Source organism: Mus caroli, unplaced genomic scaffold (genome assembly GCF_978045245.1).
Source record: "Mus caroli unplaced genomic scaffold, Mus_caroli_1 scaffold_4, whole genome shotgun sequence".
NCBI lineage: Eukaryota > Metazoa > Chordata > Mammalia > Rodentia > Muridae > Mus > Mus caroli.
Window position 1 is genome coordinate 22,428,861 of NW_028227259.1, and position 17,758 is coordinate 22,446,618.

The window sequence follows — 17,758 nt, forward strand, 5'->3', positions numbered from 1 at the left end:
CTGATAGATAACGTGACCACAGTGACCTAGAAAAGAGCCTGATTCTGGACCTAAGCCTGTAACAAAAACAGAGGCTTCAACTAGGCCTAGGTTGACATGAGAAGATAGCCCCTAGTTTAAGGCCAGCCTGGGCTACAGTATGAGACCTTGTCTAACAGTCCCTCAGTAACTTGGTAGAGGTAGGATGAGAAGACCTGCTTCTGTTTGCTTTCTCTGTGGATCTGAGCATAGCTGTCATGCCAGCCAGCTAGAGAACTCCTGCCTAAGATTTCCTTTTGTTTCTCCGCTGCTCAAGATTCCTACACAATCTAAACTCCACAGTGCTAAAGGAACCCATGGAAACTGAATGAATTGGGCAAAATTCAGTTACACATGATGATGCATATGTCTGTAATCCAGTACTGAGAGAACAGAGGCAGATTCAAGACCAGCTTGGTTCATTTAGCTAGTGCAGGTTAGCCTAGACTGTATAGTGAGACCTGGACTCAAAATAAAACAAAATCGTACAAAGTTCAAGGAAGCCTAGTAGCTTGAGAGACAGAAAATAACATTCAACAGCCAAAATGAATAGCTCCTGAGGGAAATTTTAATGTAAGAAATAGGAAGAAAATTAAAAATAGAAGATATTTGAAGGGGCATAGCCCTATGCTTTTTCAGTCTTGACATTTAATTAAATTGAACAGTAAAGTAGATAACCGCTAAAATTCAAACTAAAGATCAATTGGGAAACTGTCTCATGCATGATGTAACTAAAAGAAACCCATTACTGAAAGATGAAAAAGCCATTAAAGGAAGAAGCAGGGCAGTGGTGTGAGACAGGAGCCCCGGGATCATGTGGGAGAAGCAATAAACCTCAAAGGAAAAGTCACTGGGACCTTAAGGACAGTGTCAGACCGGGTACAGGTCTGCCTCATGAGCCACGGTCTCTAAAGACTGGGAACTTGGCTCTGAGGTGATGCGGATGGCTTGGAGCTAGAGAATGATCACACTGGAGGGGCAGGAGTGTGCTGAATGTGACTGGTGGAAGATTGGTTCTATGTAGTTACCGTCAAAACTTATGTTTTTAGGGATAAGTGGTGTGGTAGATTACAGAAACCAAACTGCTCTTTCTGTCCTAGTATGGTTGAGTATGAAGTGTCCCACATAATAACTTCTATGTTTAAAAGTTTGGTCTCTAACTGTCGAGGAATGATTACGTCATGAGAGTACCAGCTTCATCAGTAAGATTATCCTGGCTAGGGTTATTAGTGATGGCGAAATAAGCTGACATTTTGTTTTTGAGACAGGGTCTATGTCCTTGGCTGACTTGGGAACTTGATATGTATTGTACACCAGGGCTAGTTTCCAACTTAGAGACATTTACCTGCCCCTGCCCCTGCCCACACCCACTGAGGGCTGGGATTAAAGGCTTAGGATACTGTGCCCAGTAAAACAAGATGGCTTTCGTTGTTTTAAGCAAAAAGGGAATTTGAGAGGCTGTGATAGATAACTCATAATTGCCCAGATACCTCAGAAAAAAAAATCAGGCTTAGGAAAAGTAGAATTTGATTAACAAAACTTTAGTTATCACAGAAGTTTCTACTGTCATCAGAAGAATGAATCCAATTGAAGAGTTTGCATAGACTGACCCCCAGCAATAGAAAACATTGAGTCCTAAAAGGAAAAGTGCACAGGGCCTGACCCCGGCAGCCGCACAGCAGGCAGGCAGCAGGTGGCTTCAGAGGGGCATCTGTTTCAGCACCATTTTCAGCACTTGGAAAGTTAACTGAGTAAAAAAAAAAAAATAGAGAAATATCAGAAATTAACTTAAAGGCTTATTGAAAAGCATAATAACACAGTAAATCAGACACTTTAGAATGTAACCAAAGGATTTTTTTTTTAAAGGTTTATTTATTATAAACAAGTACACTGTAGTTGTCTTCAGACACACCAGAAGAGGGCATCAGATCTCAATTCAGATGGTTGTGAGCCACCATGTAGTTGCTGGGATTTGAACTCAGGACCTTTGGAAGAGCAGTCAGTGCTCTTAACCGCTAAGCCATCTCTCCAGCCCCCAGGATTTTTTTTTTTTTTTTTAAAGAAAGAAATTTACTTTAAGTCTTTCTTGACTTAAGCATCCTGTGCAAAGAGATAAGAAAAGTTCTCAATATTTCATAAAAGTACAAGTATTCCTTTGTAACAATATTTGTGTGCATGTGCATATATGTATGTGTACCAGGTGTGTGCCTGGTATCCTCATAAGACAGGAGAATATTGGATCCTCTGGAATAGGTGGTTGTAAGCTTCTGTTGTGGGTGTATGGAACAGAACCCAGATCTGCTTCAAGAACAGCAAGTTCTTTTAGCTGCTGCACAATCTCTTCAGACCCAGTATTCCTTTTGTAAATCTTTCTTTTGGAAGTTTAAAAAAAAAAAAAAAAAAAGCAGGCTCTCTATGTGGTCAGAAAGACAAAGGCTAATTAGAAAACTGTGAAAGTCTGGTTAAGAAGGAAAGCTGAAAGAGTGGTACCGGGATCAGACTGTAGCTGGGAAGGCAGGAGACAAGACCAAACTGTCTTCGGAAGCAGAAAGCCTGGAACTGTAACTTGAGACAGCTGCAAAGATTCTGGGTGGGATGTCTTCATCAGTCAATGCTAGTGAGCATCGAAAGTTGAGATTAACTTTCATTATTTACATTTGATGTCAGTAAATAAGGTTCCCAGAAATAGGATTAGCATAATGCCAGCTTTGAACAAAGAATGTGTGTATATAAATGTGCATAAAACTCTCATTTCCCTTAGAACCACTGTTGTTTTTAGTGTAAAATGATTTCAAATCCAGCAATGAATATCTTTTTAAAAAGAATTCCTCCCTTCTCCAATCTAAAGTGATGATAGTGGGGGCAGAGAGACGGCTCAGTGGGTAAGGGTACGTGTTGCACTTGCAGAAGACTTGTGTTCAGTTTCCCAGCACCCATGTGCTGGCTTCAAACTGTCTGTAACTCCAGCTCTTAAGGTCTAACACCCTCTTTTGGCCTTTGTAGACACTACTTGCATATGGTATACAGACATACACAGGCAACACACACATATACAGTAAAAATCTTTTTTTAAATGATGATAATAGAGAAGATTAATTAATGTGTGTGATGATAAGAAGTTTAGGATAAACCTGAAACTATCCTCTAAAGTTTATAGTAATAGATTTACTCAGAAATTCCATCCTTCAAGTATTTCACTGTCAAAGATTACTAACAAGCTAAAATATGAACATACTTAAAGTCAGAGCAATAGTCCCTGCAATTATAGTATCTGTGATATTTTTAAGCAAATGAAAAGGTTTTAGTTTATTATGTTGGCACATGGCTGTAATCTTAGCGCCCAACAAGCTGAGGCAAAAGGATTATGAGTTTAAGGCAAATCTAGACTACATGTTGAGAACTCATTCACAAGCAAGTTAGAAATTAAACCATAAACCATAGGCCAAATCTAATTGTCTCACTGGTATGAGCAAATATATATAGAAGGAATATGCTTTTTCCATGAATGTTCAGAATGCCATGGGAACAAGTCAGTTCATTTATACAAAGGAGATGAAAGATACCAGCTACCTTAGCAGATTGGTTTGTAGTGATGAATGTAATTATGAAAACAGCAAAGCTCTGTACTGGCCTGACATGGCGCCTTTAATCTCAGCATTTGGGAGGCAGATGCAGTCAGATCACTCTGACTTGACACCAGCCTGTCAAGTTCCAGCCATCCAGGGCTACAAAAACAAAATAACAACACCTCAGCTCTCAAGAAGAATGAAGACCAAAGTGTGGACACTGTGCACCTTCTTAGAATTGGGAACAAAACACCCAGGGAAGGAGTTACAGAGACAAAGTTCGTAGCTGTGATGAAAGGATGGACCATTTAGAGACTGCCGTATCCAGGGATCCATCCCATAATCAGCTTCTAAACGCTGACACCATTGCATACACTAGCAAGATTTTGCTGAAAGGACCCAAATATAGCTGTCTCTTGTGAGACGATGCTGGGGCCTAGCAAACACAGGAGTGGATGTTCACAGTCAGCTATTGGATGTATCACAGGGCTCCCAATGGAGAAGCTAGAGAAAGTACCCAAGGAGCTAAAGGGATCTGCAACCCTATTGTTGGAACAACATGATGTACTAACCAGAACCCCGGAGCTCTTGTCTCTAGCTGCATATGTATCGAAAGATGACCTAGTCGGCCATCAATGGAAAGAGAGGCCCATTGGACTTGCAAACTTTATATGCCCCAATATAGGGGAATGCCAGGGCCAAAAGAATGGGAATGGGTGGGTAGGGAAGTGGGGGGCGCTATGGGGGACTTTTGGGATAGCATTGGAAATGTAATTGAGGAAAATATGTAATAAAAATATTAAAAAATAAATAAATAAATAAATAAATACAGTTAAGCCTTAAAAAAAAAAAAGAAGCAGGAAGAAAAACCAAAAAAAAAAAAACCAAAAAAAAAAACCACCTCAGCTCATAACATTTTAATAAACACGAATTAACCGTGGCAAGATGGTATACCATCAGATTGAGGACTGACTAAGTTGGCTTGCAGACACTGTACTTTGCCTCCTTATATAGAATATAAACTCCTTTTTATTTTATTTATTATTATATGTAAGTACACTGTAGCTGTCTTCAGACAGACTAGAAGAGAGCGTCATATCTCACTACGGATGGTTGTTAGCCACCATGTGGTTGCTGGGATTTGAACTCAGGACCTCCGGAAGAGCATTCAGTGCTCTTACCCACTGAGCCATCTCACCAGCCCCTATAAACTCCTTCTAAAACAAAGTAGAAAAATTGGGGAAAAGCTGAATAAAAAATATGCAAAGCTTATATGGGAGAAAAGGTGTATTTATATTGGAGAGTGTAAGATAAGCTGACTGTCATAAATAATGTACAGTGGGATAAAGTTGAACTGTCAAGTTCTTTTTTCTTTTGTTAATTGGATGTGTTGTGGCTTGTTGTGCCCATTACCAGGAGACAACTTACAGGAGTTGATTTCTTTTCTCCACATGGGTCTCGGGGTTGGATATCAGGCTTGGAGGCAAGCACCTTTACCTGATGCGCTGTCTTCCAGCCAATGCGGAGTTCTCACATGGAACTCTTCATCTATGTTGCAGAAGTCAGCTATCCCCCAAAAACAATCCAAAAGTTTAGTGCAATCCTAATAAAAATCATCTCATTTTTAAGTAAAATGTGATACTTTAAATTTATTTGTGAAAGAAGATATTTAACAGTACCTGAGAAGAGTTTGGAAAAAACCGATACTCTTATTATTGTTAAACATAAGACAACCTCAAATTGCCACAAAAATAGACAAATTATTGGAACAAAAGGATCTAGTTTTTGAGATCCACTTAAGTTTTTCCTAAGCCTTGCTTTCTCTCCTCTCCTCCATCCCCTGAAACACATAGTACTGTTTTGTTTTGTTTTTTAAAATCGGGGTCTTACTCTGTAGTCTAGATTGACCTTAAGTTTGAGATTGTTTTCCAGCATTATCTTCTCGATTTCTGGGAATATGTTTTATCTGCAAGCAGTGTCTTGTCTTTCCTCTGTGTGTAGGTATAAGTGTGCTTGCAGAGTGTCTGGACTGTCCTGAACTGAAAGCTACAGCTGACGACTTCATTCATCAGCATTTCACTGAGGTTTACAAAACAGATGAATTCCTACAGCTTGATGTCAAGCGAGTGACACATCTTCTCAGCCAGGACACCCTGACTGTGAGAGCAGAGGACCAGGTAACTGAAGTGTCTTCTTAGACAGTTCCTCGTGCCTGGTGCTTTAATATATGACAAACAGTCTTGAAATCAGGGAGAAAGTCTTGTTTATAATAAGTACATCATCATACAGCCTTTTTCATTGGAAGAGTCAAGACCATTTGAAAGACAGATTGCATGGCAGAGATAAAACTTATCCGGTGCCATGTTAGCCTCCCCAAAAAGATTTCCTGAACTTGTAAGCTTACATGTTGATGGAAACTTAGAAGATGTGACCAAGATGTGGATGAGAGGGTGGGTAGGTCCAAAGTGCAGATAGGTCAGAAGAGACTTGAAATGTAAATAAATATTTACTATGTGAATTGTTGTACTGTGTAGCCTCCAGGTAACCCTTCTGGCATCTTGTTTAGCCCAGCATCTCTTGATTTACATTCTCTTCTCTAGAACCATCAGTTTAAGTGTTAGACGTGTAAATTGGCCCGAGTTATTTAGGAGCAGGTTGTGTGACTTTAATATGTAGACTCACTCAGTCCTTGTATTTTAGCCCCACATCCTCCTCTGATTTTGGTCACTAAGTCTGTAGTGATTTGTTACAGCTGCAATAGGAAGTGAGTGTACTGAGATAAGACCACAGGTTTTGAGTTGCTATTTTTCTTTAACCCATGTTATTTTGCTCTATGTTGTCCATAACATAGATTTTCCAGTTGGAAGACTTGATCAGATAGTAAGAAAAAAGAAGCTCACTTCTATATGTCAGGCACAGGAGTATGCCTGAAGTTCAGTTACCTCGGAGGCTAAAGAAAAGGAGTTACTTGAGCCCAAGATGTTGAAACCAGTTACGATGTAATGTGACCCTGTGTCAAAAGAAACAAAACAAAGATAGAAATATCAGTTCTCTCTTCAATTAACTGGCTTGCATTCAGGTGAAACAAAAGTGACTTTATACTGGACACTTTATAAAGACACGGTCTGCTGGTGGTCATTACTGAGGCCATAGAGAGTACATGTTCCCTTGATGGAATATTAGTGATGTCCAAGCACTTGATGGGACATCAGTGAGGTCATAGTGAGTACATCCTCCCTTGATGGAATAAAATAGCAAAGCATCACTGTGCTGGTTGAGTTTTATCAACTTGACACAAACCTAGACATATCTAGAAAGAGGGAATCTTACTTAAGAAAATGTTCCTATAAGACTGGCCAGTGGCAAGTCTGTGGGCCATTTTCTTGATTAATGATTGATATGGGAGGGTCCAGCCCACAGTGGGCAGTGCAACTCCTGGGCAGGTGGTCCTGGTGTATATGAGAAAGCAAACTAAGCAAGCCAGCAAGCAGAGTACTTCATGGCCTCTGCTTCAGTTCCTGCTTCCAGGTTGTTCCTGCCTTGAATTCCTATCCTGACTTCACTCAGTGATGGAGTGTGACCCATCATAAACCCTTCTCTCTTCAAGTTGCTTGTCATCATGGTGTTTTAACACACCACTAGAAACCCTAAGCTGATCACTGTGGTCGCCCTCTCCAGATACCTAATACTAGGTTAATGCACAAGACATCAAGCAAATTGAAATTAGAGCATTTACCTGACTAGAAATCAGAACTGTTAAGGTTGTCAGAAAGAAGGAAAGTCTGAGAAGCTGCCACGTTCTAGAAAAGTTCTTTAGATGACTTCTTAGTTGAATATAATGTGCTTTCCTTTACAGAAGAGTAGGAAGGGGGAAAATGCCAGATAAACATTAAAGAAATATAAAAATGCTACAGTATTCATATAGGAGTATTAACTTACTGGTTATGACAGATGCTTCATACTACAGTGGCTGGGTACAGAGAATACTAAATTTAAATCTGTTCTGCACTGATCTTAGCCAAAAGTCCAAAAAGCAATCTAAACCTGTTATAAAATAAAAAGCCGTTCTTTAAAATTCCATTTCCCATCATTTATTAACAAGCTCAAGCATGTTTGATGAGTAGCCTGAATGAGTATATGAGTATAGTAGGTGAGTATGTACATGAAGTAAGTTGTTGATGCTGTTTCATGACTTATAAATTAATTAAGGAACTTGAAATTATTCGGTGCAGTTAAATGAATGCTACAGCAATTCTTATAAATATCCTACATTTTATTAATATAGAATTTGTATATCTTAAATTTCCTAAAGCAGGTAAGTTTGTTGAGTCACACTGTAGACATACAAGGTTAAACTTTCATGTCTTCTGGAATGGAAGCCATCTTGGGAAGCTTGTGTTCCTGGTCCTGAGCGTAAGTAATTGTCCCTTCTTGCTGTGAACATGAAAGTAGATGTTTGGAATGTTGTTTCTACCTCAGACCTCTGCTGTTTCCTTTGTCCCCCTTAGGTTTATGACGCTGCCGTGAGGTGGTTGAAATATGATGAGCCTAACCGCCAGCCATTCATGGTTGATATCCTTGCTAAAGTCAGGTTTCCTCTTATATCGAAGAATTTCCTAAGTAAAACAGTACAAGCTGAACCACTTATTCAAGATAATCCTGAATGCCTTAAAATGGTGATAAGTAAGTTCCCGTTATACCATTTCTGTATGGACTACATGGCCATTTTGCATGGACTAAAGACTTGTTCCAGTGTTCACTAGTCTGGGAAAACATTTAAGATTTTTGTCTTCTTCTTGTGGTAATAATCCCTTAGGGTTTTCAGTCCCTGGAAAGGGTTGGCCTCAGCCCTTATCTTAGAGTGAAAGACAATGAAGAATGTGTCTGAATCTTAGTCTCAGCGGCTTCCCTGCTTTGTTCAGTGTTTCCTGTTTATTTAGTCTGGCAGCATCCCATCTTGACATTTCTTTTTCTTAAACAGGTTTTCTTTATTTGCCTGGAGCTAATAATATGCTCATGTCTTTTTTCTCCTGACTAACCTGGAAGCCTTACATGCTTTCATAAAATGCCACAGCTAATGTATTGCTTTTATTTCTTTAAAACATCCCTTTCAGTGCATTCCTTCTGCCTCTTCCTTCTGCTGCTGCTTGTCCTCTAGGCTGAGTTCTTGTCCTGGGACTTTCCTTTCCTGGAATATTTCATAAATCTGTTCTCTTCTGAGTACAAAGTTTTCCTCTCTCTGTGTTTTGTTTTTGTTTGAGACAAGCTTCTCAGTGTGAAGCCCAGGCTAGCCTGAAATTCAAAATCCTCCTGTCTTTCCTGAGCGCTAAGATTACCAGTGTGCCCTACCATACTTGACTCCCCTTTCTTAATTCTGTTTGATGATGGAACATGTCTTCTAAAGGGTTCCTGATAATTGATAAACACTTGGAGATTTGATAAGTCTCATGTTTATTTCCCTATAAAACATTGAAGCTAGTTAAGCTGCACATGCTGAACACAGTCTGTGATTTGAAGACTTTTGAAGGCACTGCTCCATTATCTACAGACTGTAATAGTCTTGAGAATCCTAGTGCCAGTTGGTTTCTTGGGTTTTTGTTTGTTTGTTTGTTTGTTTTTGTTTTAATCTCATTAGGTTGGTATGTTTTATTTAATCCTGGTATTTTGAAATTTGTAGTAATGTATGTATGTATATATTTTTAAATCAGGTTAAGCATTTTCTCTTTTTAGCCTTTGACTTCTAAGTTCTTTATTACTAAGACTGTGGTTCTTTAGCCATTGAATGTCAACTTTGTCTTTTCTAGTTCTGTCTCCATTTTTGTCCCTTTCTGAGAGTTTACCTTAATTTTTCTTTTTAAACCTTATATTTCAGCTATTTTTAATTTTTTTGAGTCTGAATGTACTTTGACTTATTTAATGGATGCAGTACACAACTGTTCTCATGTAGTCATTTTAATGTCTTCGAGCGTACCTATGTTGTCTGTATTTTTTTTTGAGAGTTCTTGCCTATTATTTTTATTGTTAGATCTTCTTGAGTATGTAGCTTTGCAAGTGAGTTAAGAGCAAGTCCTTACAAATCCAACAAACAGAAGTGTGTGTGGGGGGAACAGGCACTTTAGTTTGAGGATTCGTAGCCCTATGTTGAGCTGTTTAGTTTCAACAAATCTGATGAATTAAAAAGTGGTAAAGACTAGTCAGCTATCTTTTATATGTTGAAAAATTGTTTTGTTTTTCAGCAGTGTCTAGGCATTTAGCCTACTCTTTTGTAAAGTTGCTGAACTTAAATCTTACTAATAGGATAGCTTTGCGATTTTGTTTTATATGATAAACATTTGCATAGCTTATTACTTTTCCTTTGCTGCTTTTATGAGATTTTTTTTAAAAACTCATTTCAGGTTGTGTTGAGAAGAATATGTGAGGTACAGAATATAGTTTTTCCTGTATTGTCTAATAATGACAGGTAATATTAGACAGTGTGCGTTTTCCCCACACTGCTTAAGTAGTTTTTGAGTATGTGACTCTTGACCTCAGTAAGGAAGATCCACAATATTTGTGAATCCTTGTTGTACTTCATCTAAGATAGTCCTTCTCTAAGTATTATGCATGTCTGGGTTAACTTAGAGTTTTAGTAAATACATGATCTTTTGTTAGGCTTTCGATAGTGGGAGCCAGCCTTTCTAACAAAGTTCCAGGTTCTGAAGATGCTATTATTTGTACCACATTTGAATGGAAAGATGGGTCCCTTTAACACAGCAAATTCCCAGTGCTTCCACTAGAGATTTTAATTGGTCTATGATAGGAACCAGGTATAAATAGAGATTTCTTATGTGATTCTAATGTGCACTTTAAAGAGGACTGATAATAGCGGCATATGTTTATAATCTCAGTAGTAAGAAAGTCAAGAGGCTTATTAGTTAAATGGCAGCTTCCTCCATTATATATAGTGAATCTTATTTCATGAAAAAATTAAAGTCACAGGGTTTAAGGGATCTAGATTTCAGTCATTTTTATTTTGACAACTACTACTCTTAAGGAACCACGGGATTCATTGGTATGTAGTAGGTGGGTGACATAGTCTTAGTAATATTGATTTCTGAGGATCATAAATTTATTAAGAAGAGGATTCTTAGACATTCTGCATCTTTCCCCCTTTCTTTCTAGAACATCAGAGAGATCAAAAAATAATTTTAAGTTACAGGGCAGGGGGAAAGGAGGGCTACTTTCCTTTTCAAAGCATTGACTTGGCAGTTCCTGAAGCTCTTAAAGTGTTGCTATGCATTTTTGTACAGGTGGAATGAGGTACCATCTACTGTCTCCTGAGGATCGAGAAGAACTTGCAGGTGGCACACGGCCTAGAAGAAAGAAACATGATTACCGCATAGCTCTGTTTGGAGGCTCCCAACCACAGTCCTGTAGATATTTTAACCCAAAGGTAACTAAGTTGGTACCAGTTTTCATTTTGAAGGGACTGAGCACATACAGACACGGACATCTCCCACATAGTAAGAAGTAATTGGCTGCCTAGTTATTGTTGTTTGATAGGGTAAGGAAATTGAGGACTGCATTTCAAATTTCCCTATCACTGCTCTGGAATACTTTAAAAGGAACCACTGCAGAGAAAAAGTAAGCTCAATCTTTGTTGGCAAGTCTATACACTCATACTGATGCCCTTGCTTTCGTAAGATGATTATCTTCAGGGAAAATCAGCTTCTTAGGCTAGGTATGTTTTCTTTCTTGAGTAATTATAACACACATTGTCATTCTAGAAAATTTCAAAAAAAATAGTCACAAAGAAATAAAGATAGATATCTTTATCCCACAATTTAGAAACAATGAACACTTTTAGTCTGCTTTCCAGTATATTTAATGCCAATTGGAGGAGCAGAGTGTAAGTTACAGGTCTAGGGAGAACAATTTTTAAACTATGTAGATGTTTAGTTATAGCCTTGAGAGGGCCCACTCATATTCTTCTTGTGTCTGTGTCCTGTATAGGGATATAGCATGGGGAAATGCCATATTTTTCTGATACTGCATGCATTGCTGGGGTGAGAATGTACCAAAGCCCTAAAAGATAACACTCAAAACTTGTAAGATGGTATTTATAACTCATGTTGAATCCACACATAACAAGTTATCTCTATTTTTAATCCCTTTTAAAAATTGATGATTAGTACTTGAGACCAAAGCATCCTATTGACATTAGGATATTTTTTTTAAGACATCCATGAAGTAATGTAGTGTTGATATGCCAAAACAGAAATGGACAGTTCAAGTCCATACTAAGTACCAATTACGTGAAGGCAAGAATTGTCTCTTCATGAGTGAATGTATCCCACCCAGTATTATTTGGTACCCAACTGGTTCTCTCAAATTATAGTAACAAATCAGGATTTAGAGTTGGCGTAGGGAACTGTAACATATGACTCCTGGCTTAGGAAGTCTGTCAGTAGTCCTCACACTCACTAGGCATGACTCAGGTTGACTGGAGTGGGAAGACATAGATGCAGGTTGTACACAAGAGACTGCTTTTGTAGTTAATGAATACTCTGATAACAATTCATGTGGTGCACACATTTGTATGTCCTTTGAGCACCACCTGTCTTTGTCAACAGTTTTGCATTCTTTGTCCTTTTTAAGTTTCTGTCCATCATAGTAAACCATTAACAGTGATTTAATACAAAACAAAACAAAATTGATTTAATACAAAACAAAACAAAAAAACAAAAAAGACAGAAAGCAAAACAAACAAAAAACCCCTGATCTTTGACACCCCGCCCCCAAATACCTAAAATGGGCAGATGGTTCAATCACCAAAGTGTTGTTGTGAACACTTAACACCCCAATCCTCCATAAAACCACTGGGCACAATAGAACAAGTTTATAATCTCGGTATTGTGGAGATTGAGACGGGAGAATCCCCGAGATTGGTGGTCAGCCTAACTGATGTGCTTCAGACCATTGAGAAGCCCTGTCTCAAAGGAGCTGTTCCTAAAACTGACACCCAAGGCTGTCCTCAACCTTCCACAGTTATGGGCACACTGATAACATGAACTTACCTACGCAAGTGTATTGTAATACACACATGCGTACATACACATATGCACTCTTTTTTTGGTTTTTGTTTCAGTTTTAGAGTCAGGGTTTCTGCATGTGACTTTGGCTGTCCTGGAACTCACTTTCTAGACCAGGCTGGCCTTGAACTCACAGAGATCCTCCTGCCTCTGCCTCCAGTGGGTTGGGATCAAAGGTGTGAGCCATTACTGCCCAGCCATACTCTTTTTAAAAGACAATGAACACTAAAGCTATTTAAAATTCTGCCAAATAAGAATACTTGGACAATTTCTAGAAGGGCTATATACTGCCTTAGCGGCTCAATCTTGGCAAAGTCTCTCAAGTTTACTGGCTGATAGGGAATATGGCCATGTAGGCAATGGTCCTAGTTGATGGGAAAAGCAGTACAGCAGACAAAGGGCTGCTGTTTGTGCTTAGCCTGTGTGGGTATCTTGTATATTTGAAACCTCCATAAAGCCAGCCTTGTGTTGTTTGGTGCCATCTTAGTTTTGTGGTTAGATCATATAGCTATGGATATGGGCTAATGATATGGTTGGTTACCTAGTGTCAAACATTTACTCTCTGTTTGAACAAACTGTAGAACCAGAAGACTAATACCTACTTAAAAATAGTTGGCTTTAATGTGCTCCAGAATTCTGGCTGTGTACTGTGGTCATATTGTGATATTCCAGAAGCCATGTGAAGGAAGCATCTGCTGGGCCACACTGCTATAACCTGTTCCACTTATTAGAGGGCTCTTGTGCTCTGGAATTTAAAAGAGACATCTAGATATATCCTATATCTAATACGTAGGAGGAGCTGGGGCATTAATCTGTCCTGCATACACCAGCCTACTATAGATCGGGGCTTAGCAGACTTCTATATAAAGATCAGAGGAAATTAGTTTCATCCTTGCCAATTGTTCTCTTCATTGCCATAGCTACTCAGTTGTGTTGCTGTAGAAGGTAAATAGCCATAAACAGTGTATAAGCAAATGGGCATAGTTTCCTTCTCTGCAGCTGGACAGTTACACAGGGTAGGATAGAATGGAGTGCTCAGTTTCCCATCTGGACGTCTTTCCCGAGCTATGGTTCTCGCCGGCAAGAACACACTTGGACAACAAGATTCTTCTGCAGCAAAAGCTTTATTGCTTCTTCAAGAGGGAAGGCCCAGACCCCGGAAAATGGCGTTGCTAATATAGCCCTCAGCCATGGCGTTTCAGCACCTGATGTGGTGTGTCAGCTCCTGATTTGTTGCTCGCCCATCACCCCATTACTATGCCCCGAGATGGGCAGTGACTAGGTGTGAGTTCACTCTCGCACCTGCGTACAAGGCTTATTTACTAGTTAGGCACAGCGGAGGCCAGCGCCATCTTATAATGGCGATTGCTCGCGGCAAGGCTCTCCACAGACGTCTGCATGGCCATGACTCAGAAAGGAATCAGTAAAGCAAGGAGCTTTGCTCTTAAAAATGTGTAGTCTGTGGCAAGAAAGGCTGACTTAGGACCAAGGAAGACAGGATGTCATGCTTATACATGCATGATGCTTCAGTTGTGAGCACACTCGTGGCTGCTGTGTGAGAACTTACACGTGCTGTCCACACCCTTTCTAGTTTGCTTGTTTTCTCAGCACCTAAGCACATACCTTTGCAATGAAATACTCATTAAATATACTGAATTACTTTTCTGGGCCCATAGTTACCTGCCTAAGTATGACTTTAGTGCCTTTGTCCATTTTATTGATTACATGAAAGCTACATGTTCCTCTAACTTTCAGAGAACTAAAAATAATCCTCCTTCCCCTACATGGCCTAAGTTAGAACTGGGTCCTTCACCAGCGTTCATACTTATGAGCTTACAAGCCCAAAACACTTATCAAGAGTGGACATCAGATAACTTTCTCAGTATGCTACTTGGGGTGGCAGATTATAGGAATGAGATCGACTTCCCAGAGATGCTGAACCATGTGCTTATTTAAAAAAAAACAAAAGTCATCTCTCCCTCTTTCCATTTATATACACAAGCATAGCCAAGGACATTGAAACAGGCCTTTTTTAAATAGGCTGAATTTAAGGCACAAGACGGTAGCTGAAATGAGTAGTTTTGTACTCACAGTAGAAATGCTTATAAAGGACACTTAAATTACCTTCTGAAAAATGGAAACCATTACATTACTATTTGTAGCTAACAGTTATTAAACATAGTGTCTGGCGTGTACAATAGCAATTGAATTTAAAATTAACTATCCTGAAATATGTTAACGAGAATGAGATCCAGGCATAGTGGTATGTGCCTGTAGACCCATTGCTCAGGAGCCTGAGGTGGAGAATCACTTGAGATCAAGAGTTTGAGTGTGACTCTACAACATAGCAAGGTCTTGATTCAAAACTTAAAAAAAAAAAAGGAAGTTTCTTGAGAAACAATATAACTTATAGGTCTGTAGGATTAAATTCAGGTCATCAATTTAGACATCTTTATCTCTGAATTATCTTGCTACCTTTAAAGTTATTTTCATTCTTAAATTTGTAATGTAAGAAGATCCCACAAAACATCTTAATATTTATTTTTAATTAGGAGTATGAGCATTTGTCTGTGTGGGAGTAAGGGTTCACATGAGTCTAGTTGCCCATGGTGGTCAAAAGAGGGTATCAGATACTGTATTAGGGTTGCCACACTCCTGGTACCAAAAGCTGTATTGTTCAGGGTTCTCTAAAGCACTGGTTCTCAGCCTTCCCAATGCTGCAACCCTTTATACACAGTTTCTCATGTTGTGGTAACCTCCAACCATGAATATATTTTCACTGCTACTTTATAACTGTGATTTTGCCGTTATGAATTATAATGTAAGTATCTGTGTTTTCTGATGGTCTTAGGTGACCCCTGTGAAAGGGCCATTCGATAGACACCCCCTAAAAGGGATATTGGCCCAGAGATTGGGAACTGATGCTCTAGAGGAACAGAATTGATAGAGTGGGAGCGTGTGTGTGTGTGTGTGAAGGGGATATATTAGAATGGCTTACAAGCTGTATCCTAATAGTGGCTGTTTAACAATGGAAGGTCCAAGAATCGAGGAATTGTTCAGTCCATGAGGCTGGGTATTTCAGCTGGTCTCTAGTATAGACCAGGATCCTGAAGAAGTAGGCTCTTCAGCCAGAGAAGGAATGGACAAGTCAGAAAGAGCAAGCAGGCAAAGAGACCAAGTGCCCTTGTTCTATGTTCTTTTTATAGGCTACCGGAAGAAGGTGTGTCCCAGATAAAAAGGTAGATCTTCCAACCTCATAGGATCTGGATTAAAAGTGGGATTTCCCACTTCACGTTTTTTATTTAAGAAAAAATTCCTCACAGGTGTATCCAGCCACTTGAGTTTATAATTGCAAATGTAGTCAAGTTGATAATCAAGAGTAGCCATCACAGATACCCTGGAACTCAAGTTACAAGCAGCTGGGAGCCACCTGACGTTGGTGCTGGCAAGCTAACTCAAGAAGTATGTGCTCTTAACCACTAAGCCATTTCCCCAGCTCCGACCCCCTGAGTGGCTATTTTTAATTTAAGACTGGCAGGTGTTGGAGATCATCTAAAGGAACAAGTGACCAATCTTTCAGCCTGACTTTAGTTGAAGCTCATAGAAGCATAGTTACTGATACCTTACAGTTTCAGAGTGTTTCCCACATAGCTTTCAGTAACTTATATGAAGAGTGAGGAGACCTTGGCTGAGTTTGTATTTCTCTGCTCTGTGGTGGATTTGTGCAACAGATGAGAATCATGTAAGTTACCTTGGGTTTTTTTGTTGTTGTTGTTGTTTTTTTAAATGTGTATCATTAAGAGTTTAAAGTCCCTTCAAACCCTTTCCTAGGAGTTCAGAACAGAATAGAAATTCTTAGGGTATATTCTAATCTAATAAAAGTCTGACATAACCGATGCTTACAAGATATAAATACCAACTTGATATTCTTATAGGGACCGCAACAGTAACATTCACACAGAGTGCCTTACTCAGTGAGTCTGGGAATCGCTGGATCTGTTGCCTGATCTTGATTGCTTTTTAGCTATCTTGGAAAGCAGTAGGAACACAGTGTCAGTATGGTATACTGTGGGAGTTCACCCAAAGACTCTCACTCACAAAGACCTCAGAGACCGTGATCGCTGCAAACTGCAAGAGGTTTATTGATCCAACGCATTGGGACACCCCCCTCCCCCAGGATGCAGGCAAGAGGAGAGACCCCCGAAAGAACAAAGAACACACTTTTTATACCTTGTAAGGGGCAGATTTAGGCAACACGGCTAGCTGGCTTATTCTAGTTGATGTAGCAAGTAACCCTTCCAGGCATTGGTTGGTTTGCAAGGGGTGACTATCTTTGGCCTGGTCTCTCACTCCACCTGCCCTTATGGTTTTTCTCAGCATTGTGTAGTCGGCCAGCTTTCTTATCTGGCTCTGTACCTGATCTGCTAGTATAGTTTGGAAAGTCCCTTCAGAGGGGGAGGGGACTGGGTGGTCTTGAATTTATTTTGGATTCTACAATACCTTTAGGGACTTCCCCATGCATACACATGCTCGGTGGATAGAAGCATCCCCGGATGCCACAAAACATAGAAAATGGTAAACCAGACTTAGACAAGTATCGTGTTTTCTCATATGTGGATTCTTCTTTTTTTAATGACATGAAATTAGAAGAGAAAAGGACCCAAAGGAAATGGGAAGACTAGAGTAATTGGGGACATAGACATAGTCAAGAACTTTATAGGCACGTGAGAAAATGACACAATGAACCCCATTGTTTTCAACATTTAATATATGCTAAAAAGGAAAAACAAAACATCCTGCAAAGCTGTCACTACATAAGAAAAGGGTTGAGGGTTGGCTAGAGGTCAGCTAGTTACCTGGGCCAGGAACAGAGCTGGTGTAGGGACAGAGTGACACATTAGGTGGTTAGGTCTAGTTTGTTTTGCAGCTGCCAGTGGAGTGAAAGCAGATGTAGCCAGTGTACACACTAGAATATGTTGCCATCTGCCAGTAAGGCTTTATTACAATGAAATTGAGAATTTAAAGTCAAAATGATACAGAATTTTATTCAGCACACCACCTTCAATCTCCTTTTACATTAAAAAAAAACATAACATTATAGTC

General features: G+C 39.5%; 1 protein-coding gene across 2 annotated transcripts in view; it reads left to right on the forward strand.

The window, feature by feature from the left end:
- Positions 1–17,758, forward strand: part of Klhl7 (kelch like family member 7) — a 61,012-nt gene that overhangs the window by 29,573 nt on the left and 13,681 nt on the right. For both annotated transcript variants that reach the window (XM_021163177.3, XM_029477286.2), the window contains exons 5-7: positions 5,586–5,761; positions 8,093–8,267; positions 10,874–11,016. In XM_021163177.3, the coding sequence (XP_021018836.1) occupies positions 5,586–5,761; positions 8,093–8,267; positions 10,874–11,016 (494 nt within the window). The remainder of the gene's footprint in view (positions 1–5,585; positions 5,762–8,092; positions 8,268–10,873; positions 11,017–17,758) is intronic.